Source organism: Pleuronectes platessa, chromosome 1, assembly GCF_947347685.1.
Source record: "Pleuronectes platessa chromosome 1, fPlePla1.1, whole genome shotgun sequence".
NCBI classification, from domain to species: Eukaryota; Metazoa; Chordata; class Actinopteri; order Pleuronectiformes; family Pleuronectidae; genus Pleuronectes; species Pleuronectes platessa.
The window spans coordinates 27,782,078-27,798,940 of NC_070626.1; the positions used below are offsets into that span (position 1 = coordinate 27,782,078).

At 42.1% G+C, this 16,863-nt stretch overlaps 1 protein-coding gene across 6 annotated transcripts in view; it reads left to right on the plus strand.

Moving 5' to 3' along the window:
* The first annotated feature begins 919 nt into the window (after positions 1-919).
* The window catches only part of csnk1g1 (casein kinase 1, gamma 1), a 28,618-nt gene continuing 12,674 nt past the window's right edge, over positions 920-16,863 (plus strand). For all 6 annotated transcript variants that reach the window (XM_053419028.1, XM_053419037.1, XM_053419048.1 and 3 more), the window contains exons 1-5: positions 920-1,119; positions 6,709-7,134; positions 8,189-8,229; positions 9,357-9,426; positions 16,218-16,369. In XM_053419028.1, coding sequence (XP_053275003.1) covers positions 6,948-7,134; positions 8,189-8,229; positions 9,357-9,426; positions 16,218-16,369 — 450 coding nt within the window. In that variant the 5' untranslated portion in view covers positions 920-1,119; positions 6,709-6,947. The remainder of the gene's footprint in view (positions 1,120-6,708; positions 7,135-8,188; positions 8,230-9,356; positions 9,427-16,217; positions 16,370-16,863) is intronic.

A 16,863-nucleotide genomic window follows, 5' to 3' on the forward strand; every position in this document is an offset into this window, starting at 1 on the left:
CCTTTTTCAGAAATATCTTTAGGGTTAACCACGACTTCAAACTGCTGCTGTTGACTTAAAATTGCATCTGAACTTCTGAAGTATTTTGTCTCAACTCTTCTTCTTTATGCACAACTACCTTTCACCAAACTATTTTACTATCGTTATAATTTATTACATTTTATATTTCATCATTTTAGATAGTTCTATTTGTTTTACTTGTTTTACTTTTCTCTTTCAGCTCATCTTGAATTTTTATCCTTTTAATTGCTTCACATGAATCGTTTTCTTTTACCCTCACCACCATGTTGTCTCAAATGTACGTGTGCAGCATCTTGAATCAAGGTCTGTTTATGAAACCGGCCTGATAAATAAAATTGACTCGCCTTATAGTTATTGTCCAGTAAAGATGTATCAATAGAGTAAATGTACATATTTACTTTGAAGTATTTGTGAGGTGCAGACTGACGTGTAGGTGTTCTGACAGTATTTGAAGTGTGCCCCTTTTTTCCTCTGCCTTTATTGAATATATGACAGTCATATATAATATAACACATAATGAAGACAGCTGTATAACTTCAATACAGACACAAGGATACGCAAAATAAGCGACATGGAGTCAGATTAAATAAATAAATTAATTGAAATTACATAAATTGAAATCATATAAATGGAATTCAACGAAATACAATAAATAAAAGGAAATCAAAACAAAGGAAATAAATGAAAGGAATTGTGAGGAAATTTAATTAAATGAAATAAAGCAGATAAACGATAATAATAATAGCTAAGGGGCTTCTAATAAATCTAGGGCATCAATAAAGTTTTCTCGTATGCTCAGAAAAAAAGGTTTGTTGAATAATCATCCCCGCAGCAGCCTGACCTGGAAGTGAGCGCGGTGAGGCGGGCGGTGCCGCGTTTCTATATCCGGTGTGTTTCGAACCCTCCTCGGGCAGCGAAGGCGGACGAGCAGTGAAGAATGGAGAGAGCAGCTACCTACGCTCCCCCGCCAGCGTGAAACTACGACTAACACCACAAGTCAACGCCGAGAACATACACCTGGCACTCGGCTCCCCGGGGCCATCAACCTCCGCTCGGCGGGACCAGACACCCGGGTGGCGAGGAGACATCGCAGCCGAGGTGAGCCCGCCGTGTTCCGGCTTCTCTCGCCGGACCGCCGCTTCCCTCGACCGGAGGCTGTTAGCTCACGTCTCGCGCTGCTAAAGGGGCTAATTTCCTTGTTGCGCCCGGAGCAGCTGTCACCGACCCGTCGGTAGAAAGTGAGGCGGTAACACCGAGCTACCGACGCGGCTGTTCTACCCACTCGCCGCCCCCCCTTCGCGCCGTATCGTGATTTATTCCGCTAGAGGGATTTTTTAAAAGGTAAACCCCGCCGCCATGGCTAAAAGCAATGTTTGGCTAACGTTAGCCCGCTCGGGTGTGTGTGTGTGTGTGTGTGTGGGGGGGGGGGGGGTTTGTGTCGGCTAACCCGGGCTAGTTGGCTCACTGATCGATGTGTAACGTCAGCCGGGCTTTGTCCGTGAAACATCGGCGTGGAGCTGCCAACTCGCTTCCTTGTTGTGATTGAACCGGAGGCCTGAGCACCTGGGATCGATCCCCTGTACATCGCCTGCCTCCACCCCCCCCCCCCCCCCCCCCCAAACACACACATACACACACACACACACACACACACACACGTTACTACTGCCTCTGTGTGCTAGGTCATGGATACACACACAAACACACACATTATATTACAAACACAACTGAGCCCCCCCCCATCAGCCTGACGCTAGCATTTAGCTGGAGTTTGATTATTGTAGTAACTGCCACATGGTCTCCACTGTTTATGTACGTTGTAAATCCCCCCCCCCCCCCCATTCCCCACCACCCAACCACCACGATGAAATGATGAGCTGGTGGATTTCCTGGTCCTGGTTCCTCTGCTCGGTTCTGAATCAATAATCCGTGGCTCTGCTCAGGGGGGAGTTTTTACTTTGCATTTATGAAGTTGACATTTCTGTGGAATTACAAGTTCCTGGCTGGACACTGTGGAGACGAGGTCACACTGTAGGAAAGGCTGGTAGAACGTGTGTCCTTGCAAAAATGCATGTATTCTTAAGGTGCAGTTAAAGTTAAACACTTCCCCAAATGCCACCCAGACACATTTCAGCGTTTACAAAATATGTAAATAAAAAGCAGTGTAAGTAAATCTTCGCTCCTTTCCTCTATATTTAGTTGTAAAGTTTAATCGTTGCAGATTTTTTAGCCGAGAACGATTTAAGTTTTGGGGTCAAAGGCTCGTCCTTCAACGTGCTGCATGTGCACTTAATCACGACAGAACGTAGAGCGCCTCAGTAACGCTCACGTAAGCTGGAAGTTGTTCTTTACAACATGGAAGATATCTGCTGATCGTGCAGTATTACCGAGATATGTTTTCAGATCAAGCACTTTTAGAAATATGAGACCATTTACATGGATGTGGGTCCACATCAGAGTCACTTTGTGCAGGCATGGTTCTGTAGGAGTTGATGGAGAAGGGAAAGTATACATGTGTACATATATATAATCAGAATTCTCAGCAGCTGTAGTTTGTAAGTGGGGCCTTTAAGCAGAGAGGCAGCTGTTTGCTGGCACTGCCACAGTAGGAGTCTGCACTGTTGGCAGGCCCCCCCTCTCAGGCTGATCTTTCCACTGAAGGTTAATCACTCCACTCAGAACCTTTATTTTTCTGTATAAATGAAAAGATGGCAGCCTTTTTAGAAGGTGCTAATCAGCTAGAAGCTTTTCAGTTCCTCCCGACATGTTGACAGGCACGTTTTCTCTGCTGCGTTAGTTTGTTGGTGAAGCAAATGTGCCAGTAAATAGTGCTGAATTATGAAAGTAGCTATTAACCCACTTCAGCTACTCATCTATGCTCTTTAAATCATTAGTTTTCATAACATTTATAATCAAACGTACATTTTTTCCCCCCAGCTTTTTGTTGTCAGTGTTTCTGCTGTGGTCGGGTGCTCATGATTAGACAGTCAACAGCCGTGTCTGTTTGTTTGTTTTGATACGTTTTCCACATTTTACTTGAATAGTTGTGACATAAATACCTGTATTGTACTTTCTTTCTTTATTTCCTAAACCCCAAAAATCCCTGCATCATCATTTCAGTGCGACTAGAACCAGAAAATAAAAAAAACAGGGTTAGGTTTAGCAAAAGATGATGAACACGTCGCTGCTTTATCCATGTGTCATACACGTAGAAGACACCGATAGAAAGATAAGAAGAGAGTTAGTGGTGATAAGAGCTAACGGCGGTGTCGGGTTGCTGTTAACACGATCACGTGATCTCGGCAGCGGAGTTAACGTGTCACTTCCTGTCTCTGTCTGCTGCTCCACCTCTCGCCTGGATAAGGTGCAGGTTTTGTTGCTGTTGTGAACGCGTCTCCCGCTGCGTTGTGCACGTGTGAAAGAAAAACTCTGGGTAAACTGTGGAACCAGTTGTCCGGACTTCACCTGCAGGTCGTGTCTGTAAACCGCTTTAGACTGTGTCTGAATTGTCTGATTCCTGGTCGTCACAAGGTTCCTTGTTCGATTTGTTTCGATGTATGTGCAGACATTTTACCAAACCAGTGCTGAATGTGATATTTGCTGAGCCAATATAAAGCACGACTGGAAACGTCATCATACAAACTGAAATATTTGTTTTTGCAAGTCATAGCATTTACAGTTGCTCTTAAATAAAAAAATAAGTGCCGTAAAAAGGAGAACGGGTCAGTTAGCTAAATGAGTGATGGGATATGAATGTATTAAATCCTTTTTAATGTCCTCACCTCCTGAGGAAACAAAATGGCTTTAATGCGGCGCCAAAAGGTGTGTATGCTCAAGCATATCCTCATTTATCAGGAGACATGGCAGCGCCGCAGGATGAAAGCCGGGGATTCCCCGCCTTGCATAAGAACTGAAGAAGCCTTAATCAAAGGTGAAGCACCCATTTGTAAAGACCGCAGAACATTTTCTACTCCTCTGCAGCAGTCCAGCTGACGGCTTTGAATTTATTCTCTCATTAATTATGTGGTTAGCAGAGATGGATTTACACACTTTAACATGTGGGCCAGATCATGAATTGTAGTTTCATGCTGTGGATTCACAGTATTAAAGCAAACACACGTATAATGGAAACCAAACAACAGGGACTCCTGCTGAAATGATTGAATCCACCTTTACACCGTCCTAGAGAAACTATCGAGTTAGATCAACATCTCAAACCCAATTTCAGCTGAAACTGAGCATTCATAAAGGAAGTAGTTATTGTACTGGAATGCATTCGAGTTCAAAGCTGTGGATGTTAATTTTCTACACCATAAGTTAAGTGGAAATAAAGAACAATTTTAATTTGATGATCTATAACATGGTCTAGTTAAGTTCTGCTCAGTATATTTCCACTCATTTAACACAGAGCAGATAAATAACATGTGTATCAACAACTAAATGAAACGATCCACAATTAGGTTAATTATACCTGAATGCTCATTACAGTTTTTAATGCGAGACACCTTTGTAATTAAAGGTTGCAGAAGTTAACCCCCCTTAATGATTAGCTGACTGACGGGATGAACTACGTTCTTGTCTCACTTTGATGTTTTCTGTTCTGACGGTAATCCTCAGGTTAGGCAAGTCCAGACATGTTGAGAATCCACCGACACTGTGGGGATGCTGTCTCACTGGAAACATGAGATAGAGAAAGTGTTCACTTTTATGTCCAAAAAAGAAACTGACTTTCTCCTCATGTAGTGAACATCTTTCTTCCTCTGAAACAAACTCAACTTGAAGAACTTAAAACTGTTTTTGTCTCTGAAGAAGCTTGTCACGTAGATTCTCGACTTTTAACATCATTATTGAGGAGAAAAAGAAAAGTCTTGAAACATTTAATCAGCTTTACTTTACACCATTTGCACGAGCAGATGTAACAAATGACCGACAACGAGACAACGTAGCATCTGATTACTGGTTAGAATTAATCATGCCTCAATTAATTGAACAAAAAAAGCGTTACACTCTTACCATACCTCAATGCCACCCTAGTGTAGATGCAACAACACAAAACAATCTGAAGTTTTAAAGGTAGTATTAAAAGCAGTATTTCACGATCGGCTGTTATTCTGCATTTCAGCGGTGAGGTCCACCTAACAGCAGCCTGAGTCTGGGCTTGGTGGAAGGCAGCGACCAGCAGTTGTCTGATATCAACGGGCCCAACGCAGCTTGTTTGTGTGTATTTCTCCCGCATCAACCACAGAGTTTGTGTGTGACTGTGTGGAGATGTGATGAACCGGTGCAAATCTAAACGTTGGCCGCCCGTTGGACTAGGAGTAGCCTACAGATGATTATTTGCACAATGGAAAACTGCTACAGCTCGCCGCTGGTCTCTGCTGCAAACCTGTTTTATAGCCGTGTTGTTCTGTTCCTGGTTTTATGTAACAGCAACAGTGCACAGTTGCCCTTGAGAGCAAACTAGCTGTCTTTGATGCTGTGATCTGTGCAGGCAATACTGAGCATGAGTCATCCGGAAGCCCACACACACACACACAAATACTTTGAGTAGCAGCCTTTCCATGCTCAGGGATTAAAGCATTGTCATGAAAACATTAATCACTATTGTTTTGTTTTTTTTATACTTGAAAACATAAAAAGTCGTTTTTTAATGGGAAAGTGTTTCCTGTCTGGATAATTAGTCATAAACACGATTAGTGGAACTCACAATCTGTCTGATTCACATCCTCTCTGCGCCTTAAGTACATTAGAGTTTGTTGGAAATTGTCATATAGAAATCATGATTTTTAAAATAGTTATATACACACAAAATAGTCGTATGTGTTCGTGATTGTTTAATCATTAACCAAACTGTCGCATTACTGTCGCACAATTTAATATTTGCATAATGTTTATCAGTGAGCACTTGGCAAAACCAGATCAGTGTCCATCAAGTTAAGCTTTGGTGTCCTTTGCCAACAGATGTAGCTTTACATAATTGTTTACATAATATTCCCGGCTGACATTGTCCGCCAGGCTTCAGCCGTGGGCGGTGCAGAGTCTTTAGATGCCTTCACCATCGCAAAGCTAAGACTTAAGCTTTGTGTTGATGCTCAGACTGGTTGCTGTGTGTGTTGTGTGTCCACCGTGGAGTCGATGACTATCTCTCGAACCCAGTAGCACTGTTGCAGTGAGCCGCTCGGGTCCTCACTCAGCTCCGTCTAGTTGTGAACAGGGATTTTCTTTGAAAGAGTGTAAATGACCCGTGACCTTCAGAATCAGTTAAATATATCATACCGTGAAGTAAATTTAGAGAATGCTTAACCGTGGTGTTTACTGTGTTTGTGGTCGTGTGATTCTTCATCATGACATCAGGAATCTTTTGTAAGAGCAAAGCAAATTAAGCTTTCTAATATAGTGTAATTTCCCCCTTATCTACAGCAGTGAAACCTAAATGAGGAAGTACCTGCTTTACCACGGCCCTCAACCTTAGTGCTTTATCAGTTATGACTTCATCATGTTGCTTCTATTTAAGTCCTGAGACAGGGAGACAGGTTTTTTTCATGTTGAATTTGAGTGTTGAAGTATTTCGTGAAGCTTTAGTTTTCATTAAGGAATTTATTAGACATGTAGTATGGGGAACATCTCCTTAGAACCACACTGCCATGTGTTGTGCTTCTTTTTCTCATGTTGTGTTCTCTCCTGCAGATCCTTCACATCCTCCTTCCTGTCTCCAATGTTCAGGCCAGAGATCAGGCCTCACAGCGACTGGTAGAGGCGACAGGGTGAGGACGGGGACTAGTGTTGGTTCGCGGTACCAGGTTTTGTCCCATGAGCCTGACTGTGCCGTCCAGGCGCTGCCAGTGACCGGGGCTGTGGCTGTGGCGGGCCCGGCCCAGGAGGCCATTCTGTGCATCACTCCAGGCTCCCACTGACCTGCTCTCACCATGGATCAACAAAGAGATAAATACGGGGAGCGGCCCGCCAGGAGCACGAAGGTTTCCCAGGGCAGCCGTAGCGGACACTCGTCCCGGCCGTCTGGATCTTCGAGCTCCTCTGGGGTCCTCATGGTGGGGCCAAATTTCCGTGTGGGAAAGAAGATCGGCTGTGGAAACTTTGGTGAATTGAAGCTCGGTAAGTCAAGATAAAATTGTGTGTAAAATTGTTCATGATTATAGATCTTAATGGTTCTGTGTTTTTGCCAGTTTTTTTAGCTACACTGAACCAAAATGAATCAATCCTGCAAAAGATCATTGTTTAAGAAGGTTTGGATTCAGCTTTTTGGTCCTTTGACGTCTATATCTCATGCTTGTATTGCATGATACTAATAATCTGTCCATCTATTAAGTGAATCAGGGTAAACTAAATATTAGAACATCTCCCTGAACACAATAATTTGTTAATGAAGGTACAATCCTATCCGTTATCAGGGGTAGCTTCTTTCAGCTGAGACTTACAGCCAAGGTAACCTCTCGTCTTGACTACTGCACCCCCCTGTATGTTGGCTTAGACCAGAGAGAGAGGGAGACCATATCACACCTGTGTTGCGCTCCCTCCACTGGCTTTCTGTTTGTCACAGGATAGATTTTTTACATTTTATTGGTAACTTTTAAATCTCTAAATGGACTGGCACCGCCTTACATAGCTGAACCTCTCCATACTCGCACTCCAGTTAGAACATCCTGGACTCACCTGAAACGAGGCTCAGAACCAGAGGTGATCGGGCCTTTGCAGCATCCTCCCCAAACTTGTGGGTCAAATTACAACTCACCATGAGATCTGCTCTCTAGCCCACTTCATATCATTAGTTAAAAAAGTTCTTCTTGGGCTTCTCCTCGAGTTGAAAATGTTTTTATCCCAACAGATTTTATTTTATTGTATTTTAACTTAAATTATTCTACTTTCTATCTCATTTAATTTTTACTACTTGTACTCTGATGTATTGCCTATTGCTGTTTTCTTGTTGTTCCTTGTACTTGTAAAGCACTTTGGTCAACCAAGTGGTTTTAGATGTGCTATATAAACAGTATTGACATATCCTCTATTAGATTGCCCCACCATGTTTGGTCAGATGTTCCTCATTCACAGTGGACAACAGAACCTCTGATGCGTGGACGTTTCAATAGAGATTCCTGTCGTCACTGAAAAGCCGTCTAATGTTTGTTTTTCCTCTCCTGTCGTATTTCAGGTAAAAATCTCTACACTAACGAGTATGTAGCCATTAAATTGGTAAGTGCAAACTTTCTATCTCTCTATAGACATTTTAATGTGGTGGAGAAATGTTGTTTTTCATGAATATGGTTTGAACGAAATCGTCACAGATGATGACAAATGTTTGTTTATTTTGAAGAGACAAGGGGAGATGCACAATGAGTCATTCTGTTCCTTACTTTGGCATTTGAAATCTTGAATATTACATCATGTCAGAATTTGATGGATTAATAGTAAGACGAGCACGTTTGAGTGTTAAAAAGCTTTAAATGGACACGTAATGCTTGTTTCTCACAGTCCTTCACACTTTATTAATGGAAATATGACTTGAAATCCCCGTTGCTTCTAATGAACACCCTCGGGTTGAGTCAGGGCAGTAAGTTGATTGTTGCTCTGTTGCTCGGCTCTCTGGCAGAAACGTGAGTGATGTATAGAAACTAAGCTAGGTGTGTCTTTCCAGTGGCTGCTGGACTGGAAGTCCTGACTCCTGACTCATCCTTGTAGTATTGCTCACTGGAGAGTTGTGATTTCAGGGAATCGAGCTCAGCAGCAGTTGCTCATACAACTGTATGGTGCCATGACACAGATCCAGTGCTTTTATCAATACGGAGAAATGTTGAGTTTCAAAACAGTATCATAGAACGGCCATGTAGTTTTCTTTTTTGTTTAGAGGCCCCTGTTGGTCACTCTCTAACTCTGGTAGTGTTTTTACGTCATTACCATTATTATCAAACCTTTTATAATGGGTTCTGACATTGCCCCCCACTTTTTGGGGTAGATCACAACTTAATGGAAAGACTTGCAAGAGTCCTGAAGCAAGTGGGACAACGATTGAATAAAAGAGATGGGGGATGACTCAGATAACGGCAGAACGCTGCCGTTATCTAAAAGATTGGCAAAGATGGCCACTGATGATGTTTGGGAAAATGTATGTGTTTGTGTATTCTCCTAAGTGCAAGATGGGTCATCAAAAAATTGGTTGACACCTCACAGGTTATGAAGTGGCAGTACAAGAATATTCTCCAATCCATTCACTGTGTTTCTTTACTCTATAAATATGGGTATGATACAGTTTTAAGTGTTTTTCTGTTTGTGAGGTTATTGTCTTTAACTGATCACTGGTTTTTAATGTGTCCACTGTGCAGGAACCAGTGAAGTCGAGGGCACCACAGTTGCATCTAGAGTACAGGTTCTACAAAACACTGGGAACTACAGGTAAGGTCACAGACTCGTTGGCCACTGTGTGCTTGTGCGACTGCATGACAATGATTTGACTGTTTTGTGAGATCGGCACAGAAGATTGCATCATTTTCACAACAAGTGATTACTGCACTCGGGTTACAATATCGATATTAAGCTGCGTCAGGAACTTCTTTTAATCTCCAGGACTCTGTCTACATGAGTGTGTGTGTGTGTGCCTTTGTGCACAGAGAGTGTGGTTAGCAGTGACCTTGCTGGAAACTAGACGGACACAGGATGCAATTCAATATGACACAAAGCCTCTTATGCACCAAAAAACATGCAGTGGCTGATCCTTTTTTCCGATGGTAATTTTCAGGTTAGATAAACGGGAGGTGTTGTAGACTGTATTTGAGGATGCACCTTATATTCAGTGTTGTATATCAGTGATGTCCTGACTTTAATACACTGAACTTGCACATGTCCTATGTCCAGTTCTGATTGAGTTACTAATTCAGTGTGTGACACTGGCGCAGTGTACTTCTGCATTGGTTTATCCTCAATATATAATCCACAGATGATTGATCATTCTCCTAAGGTCACCTGGTTGAACGTAGTGATGGCCGTCGACAATGTCCTCGTCCATCAGCCCGACCTTCATCCTTATATTAAACAAATTACAACTGTAAAAAGTAATGCACATATGAGGGTTGCCCTTCATGCTCATTGTGTAGGAGTAGGAGTAAAAAAACAACACATTAAGGGGTCTGATTTTTGTTTGTGTAATTTGGTGTGGTGTGATTGAGTTTAAGGTGACTAGTGGGTCTTGGCAGTGATATGCGCTCTCATGGGGGCAATTTTATTTGACTAAACCTCGATTCACTCTCCAAACTATTTCAGTTTATGATTGTTGTCATTTTAATTTTTCCATTGTTCACACTTGGCAACGGTTTCTCTCTTGTTCTCCCTGTTTCATGGTGTTAAACAGAGATGGCACAAACACTGACATACCTCTATTTGTCTTTTTCCAAGATCTTTAAATTGTTGTTAGTCATTATCCAGAACTGAAGACAAATACTCTGCTCCCCAGAGTATTTTTGTTATGTCATAAAAGATTAGTCAAGGTCTGCTGACGCGTCCCTGTTACAAGCACCACTGACAAGAATCTTGTGAGGATTGAATGACCGCAGCAGAGAATTAAATTAAGGGCAGACATTTTTAGTCTTGGTACTAGAGGAAATGGGTGGGAACCGAGGAAACAATGGGACAATAGAAAAACCTTTTTTTTAAATTATTATTATTGTGGTTCATTGCTCTTCTGGTAAAATGGGTGGAATAATGTGTGTGTATACAGTGGTGGTGGTCGTGAATGCATCTACGCATTGTCTGTTAATGGGATCAGAGTTTGATCAGCCTTTATCAACCAATGGGAACTTGATAAAACAGTGATGTCACAGTGTCACGCTTTAGGGCTGCTGTCGGTCACAGTTGACACAGAAAATTAAATCTGTGTGATGTGTGGTCCTTGATGTGGTTTTTTTTTTTGAAGATAGCCAGGGTGGGAGGATAATGGCCATTGTTTTGCAAAGGCAAAGGCTGGAAAAGGCCAACTGTGCGGAAACTCATTAAATATTTAGAGAGCGGGTCTGCCTCTCCTTGTGCTAACCTGCCTCTGTCCTCGCCTCCAGATGGGATAATGTGACCTCATTTCTTCTTGGCTGTGAGCTCTGCCACGTTCCTCTCAGCCAATGTGGTTGTCACCGTGTCTGTGCGACAGGCTCCTTATGAATTAATGTGGTTTGACTCAAATGCTCAATCAGGTGTTGTTTTCTGATGCATAACCAGCCGTCACTGGATATTAATGAGGATGATTCAATTAGGAATCGAGCATCTCCTCGCAAATATTTCCCAGTGAAGTAAGAGTTTCTTTTCTGCTTTGGTTTAGCGAGGCAGCAGACTATGATGCGTTGTTGTGCCAAGGACAAGACGTTTGTGTTTGTGTGCTTTCTGTTTTAAGATGAAGAGGGTTTGTTCAGGGGTGGGTGGATTCTGTTGAGCTATTAAAGGTATTGGCTGCTACTCTTCCTCGTGAAACACGACACCGCTTCTGTAACCATTTCAGTCCCAAGGAGGAAAAGCTTCCAATGGTGGAACAGCGCTCTGGGTTTTAAAAACATTTAAAGCCAAGGCCAGACCTCATATCCTGGATGTCTGTCTCTACTAATGTGAAAACATGAATTGTTGTTAAGAATAGAAAAGAGAGAAACTGCAGAGCATTGTTTCAGCAGACTTCCATGCAGTCCTATCAGTGGTTGAGGGAGTCAATTACCATAGACTGTGTTTAAAGATGGTTGATGTGACTGCTCCCCCCAAAAAAGACAAATGTTCAATGCATATATTGGCAGGACCTCACTAACCCAGCCACATCGCTACTGGGCGGACTGGCTGGAAATACGCAAAGATGGCAATCTTCATATTCAGGATATTTTGGCTTCATTTCTGCAAAGTGAGACGCGTCGTCCATCTTCATATTCAGTCTACGGGAACAACCCTCACAGCTGCTTTCAGACTCAGTGCAGCTTAATTGCTAAGACTTATCAATCATGCATTGAATGATAAATTGAATTAATTCCATTGTCTTTGCAATAATACCAACAACAAACAGCTGGTTCTGCAGCTCTGTGACTTACAAAGGGAAATGAATGAAACAGAATGAGACCGCTGGTCAAATGGAGGAATCAACAAATGATCAGATTGACAATCAACAGGAGGAGCCGATTAATGACATTGAGACTTCTTGATTGATTTGACTGTAGAGCCAAGCAGCCAATCACAGGCTGAAACAACAGATGCACCAGTAAACCGAAGTGGATCAGTTCAGTGCACAGAGCCTCACGAGAGGCAGGACAACCTGTGTAGAGCCGCTGCAGAACAAACACGAGTCTCATATCTTACATTTCTGCTTCCATCCCACAAATCCTCACCTGTCCTTAATTTGCAGAGCTATAGTCCCTCTATCCACCAATCTCAAAACTGCAGATCCGTGGCACTGGCACCTTCAGCAGTGCACAGCGGGTGAAGAATCGGCTACACCCTGGACAAGTCTATTACAGAGCATACACACACACACACACATGCATCTATAGTAAGAAAAACCCATTCACACCTACAGGGAGTTTAGAGTCACGAATTCACATAACCTGTGTTTAGTGGGGCTGTGGGAGGACGCCCACGCACGCACAGGGAGAACATACAGATTCCACACAGAAAGGCACCGTGCACTAATTATTACAGGCAATTTTTTCCCCTTAATTTATTAAGACAAGCACTTGATGTAGACGTGCGTGCCTCCACAGACTGCCATTTTAAATCTCCCTCAATAGCCTCTGTGATGTGGGATATTAAATGTGTTGCACAGTTTACGTATAAAGTAGGTCACCAAAATAATGGTACAAGAAATAAAATATGGCTTTGAGTGAAATGTTTACAGCCCTGTTCTTTATCGCAGTTTCCCTCAATTATTAATAAGAGGAAAAAATAGGTCCAGATGGTCAAAATAAAACATCCAAGCTCAGGACTGGTCTCATCACGTCCAGACAAAGATCTGCTCTCTGACAGCTGGCTGAAAAATTGTGCAGACAGAAAATGTAGTGCACGGGGAGATTTGGGTGAGTGCCTCTCAGCCGAGCTTTGAAACCAGTCATATTCATTCTTCACACATTCATCACGTCCAGCTTTCTCCTCTTTTGTTGTAAAAACCTGCAGCCGGTGCCTTTATTAGATTACAGTAATGCATAGGAGAATGTATTCTTTGACTTTGGGCAGGCTGCTTTATTCAGGGGCTGATACATTTGTGAATACATTCTTTTGCAGTTATGATTTGAATTCCGTTTTATTTGTTTTCAGGTCACAAACCGGCTGCTTTTAGTAATGATACGGGTATAACTGATATATCTTGATCCAATATTTAAATTGTAATACAAAATATAACTGCATTGTTGGTAGAGATTGTTCTGATACCGTTAAAAAAAACTAATTTAAACATTTAGACTAATAAAACAGCTTTTTCTTTCCTTGACCAACAAATACATACAGAGTGAATGCCAAATTTAGCTAAATAATACTTTAAAATGAATAATCTTAATTCTGCTCATTCACTCAGAGAGAACCGCTGTCAGTTTGCTCATTCGGTGGAAAGTTATTCTGCTGTTTTTGTTTGTCTGTACCACACGCCGCCCACTGCCTCGTAACACTGTGGACCAAACTCAGTACTACACCCAGGCATTGTTCTCATTACTCTAAAGAAAATTGGATGCGAGTACTCTACAGAGGTACCCACAAAATTGGTAGCTTCCCTTTAAAGCTCGAGTCTTCCTCTACAATTTAGAGTTCACTTCTCAGTGCAGGACACACAGATTCCTCGTTATGAAGATTGCTTTCTCGAAGGTAATGGCGGTTCTCTCCTCCCTGGTTTACGTTTGCAAGTCAAAAGCTTTAACAGCCTCGTTTTCAATTGAACAAGCGTTTATCCACTTATTTACAGCAGATCTCCAATCTGACACATTTTTCGGCCTCCCACAGGCACCCGGGGTTTCAAGGCACTCATTCCTATGGTACAATTAGCAACCCACAGAACTGCATAATGGTGTCCAGAAATACAAGATGGAGCACCACATGACTCCTACGGGCTCATATGCTAGCGGGCAGCATTCGTGCCACCTTTCAAGCTGCAGTTTATTTCCCATGACCCAGCTGGCGAGTCAAATGCCTTTAGGAACGCATTCGATTTGTGGATTAATATTTCCTGATGCATCTCTGCTTGAATTACTGAAGGAGAATAATAGATTTATAATGACAATTTGCTCGCTTCACTTAACCTCATTGTACCAGCTCATTACCTCCGTCGAGGAGGTTATGCTTTCCTGTTTGGTTGTAAGCAACATGGCGCAAAAACCACTGGACGGATTATCCCGAAATTGAATGGAACAATGTTTTATGGGTCAGGGAAGAGACAGTTAAATTTTGGTGTAGCATGATTGAATTTAAGGGAGTATTGGGCCTTGGTGGAGGTATTTGCTCCCAGTGCCGTTCTAGTTTCTTTGAGAGGTCTCCTTCATGGATGCACACAAACTACAACTCATGTAAATGTCAGAATTGACCATCTGTGATGTGACAGTGGTTCATTCATTGTGACAGGATATTATCTCTGATGTTCTCCTCAGCTCTTAAAGACTTAACATCAACTCGTGTGTTTGGTTTTACAGCTGGAAACTGAACTGTTGTGATTCACTCTCACCAGGTTCATCAACCCAGTTCTCAACGCAGCAGGCGGCTCGTTGCAATAAAAATAAGCTCTGATGAATCCATTATACAAAACACCAGCATCAAATGAGCAATGAGCAATTAGCTGGGAGAGACAGTGGAGCGTTTAATAGGTAACAAGACAGATATATTTTTGGCGGAGATGAGAACAAAGCTAGAAGCAGCAAATATTAGAATCTGCTCAGGATGTTAATGTTCTTTCATATCTGCTGGATGTTTAAAGCAATGTGCAACCAACAGTTTTCTAACATTTATAAGTTGATATTATTATTTATAAGTGTCAGTGTTAATGTTTGAAAAATTGAAATGCATAACATAAATGTACTATATGCACCTTTCATATAAGCACGTTGTGTAGCACATAAACCCAAAACCAAGAAAGTTACGGTTTAGGAAGAGTTTGTATTTAAGAAGAGTTTGTATTTATTCATGTTGGATTCAGCAGATACTTGATATTAAAAGACTGGCTTTAGGATTAAATAAATGTCTTCAGGAGTCTGGACGTCTTTTCCTTTAGTAACTTCTACGCCAGCTTTTCTTCCAGGTTTCCCGAGGAGACCTTGTTGACAGACGAATGACGAGTAGTAAGCAGGGGCAAACTCTGAGTCACGCTTCCCTGAAGGCGGTTTACAGTCTGACCTGGTTTCTGGTTCTCTGAAACCAAGAGTTCAGGATTTGGTCAGGAAGACAACAAAGAATAATAAGAGGAATAGAAATAATGAATGGGAGTTTTATGTGCAGAAAACTTGAAATCCTGTAGAACATTACAAGTTGTATTCTCTGTATCCGGATGGCGTAGCTTGAACTGCAGGAATAAAGGAACATTTGAAACTGCTCACGCTCTGTCAACCCTTTTACTGTATAATTAAGTTCACACACTTTGAAGTTTAAAAAGTACAGTACAAGGGTCAGAGCACATTAAACTCACCGCACAACAGTAAACTGTGACGAGAAGTCAAATTAGAGCCAAGGAGACAGATGGAAGAGATTTTGAAGCACTTAAAGAGCAGCGAGGATATGATTGAGTTGGGAGGCGGTGAACAGATTAGTCGTCAGCCGGCTGTACAGGAGCGGCACGGTCATATTTGCAGGAACAGCGTTGTATTTTACTTTAAGGTTAATGTTTTACCTCGGAGCTTTCTCTGCTCTCTGTCCTGAGAGACCTGCTGTTGCCCCACCTCAGATCTCTGCAGCCTATTGTTGCCTTGGAGCCAACTTAGAAATATCATTAGTCAAGGGTAACGGCAATGATTAACACTTTTGCCACTCTTATTCCCACCAGGATATCCAACTGTCAACCCAATCTTTTTTAATTTGTAGTAATGACCATTTCCTGTTCTTCCTGACGGTTTGCAATTAACTATCAAAGCTTATTATCTGTGTGATCTTGTTCATCTTCGGTGCTTTTGAGATTATTCCCACAAATGTGAGGACAAGTGCAGCTCTGTCCAAGAGTCTTTGTCTCTTATAAATCTAATGTTTTTGTGTTTCTTTGTTTCTTTTAGCGGAGGGGGTCCCCCAGGTGTTTTACTTTGGGCCTTGTGGGAAATACAACGCCATGGTTCTGGAGCTGCTGGGCCCGAGTCTGGAGGACCTCTTTGACCTCTGCGACAGGACCTTCTCCCTGAAGACCGTCTTAATGATCGCAATTCAGTTGGTGAGTCCACAGCATTTTTGACACATGTTAAGACATCTAGAAATGGCTTCTTTGTGACTGATAAAATGTCTGCCTCTTAAAATTTGTATGGGACAAAAACAGGCAATAGACCTAAGGAACAAGCAGATGACTGTAAAGACAAATAAAAAAACATACAAACAAACTGCATCAGAGTGCATTGTGAAATCAGCATTCACACACAATTAAATAGGGCAACAACAAGATGGAGCACGTCTTCATAAGCAAATTAAAATGGAAAAGAGCCCCTTAAAATATATCTTAAATAACATATAATAAGAAATGCATGCCTATCTTAAACATAACATGTGTCTGTTGGTGAGGTTGAATCAATCGATGAATAAACTGCCCATAAAGCTGTTTTATGAATTTCTTTGTGAATCAAACAATATTTCCCTCGGTGGGCTGAGGTCCTGCCCACAGACCATGTGTCTGTGGAGCAGATGGGGAGGTGGAGTAGCAGAGTCTCCTGTTAC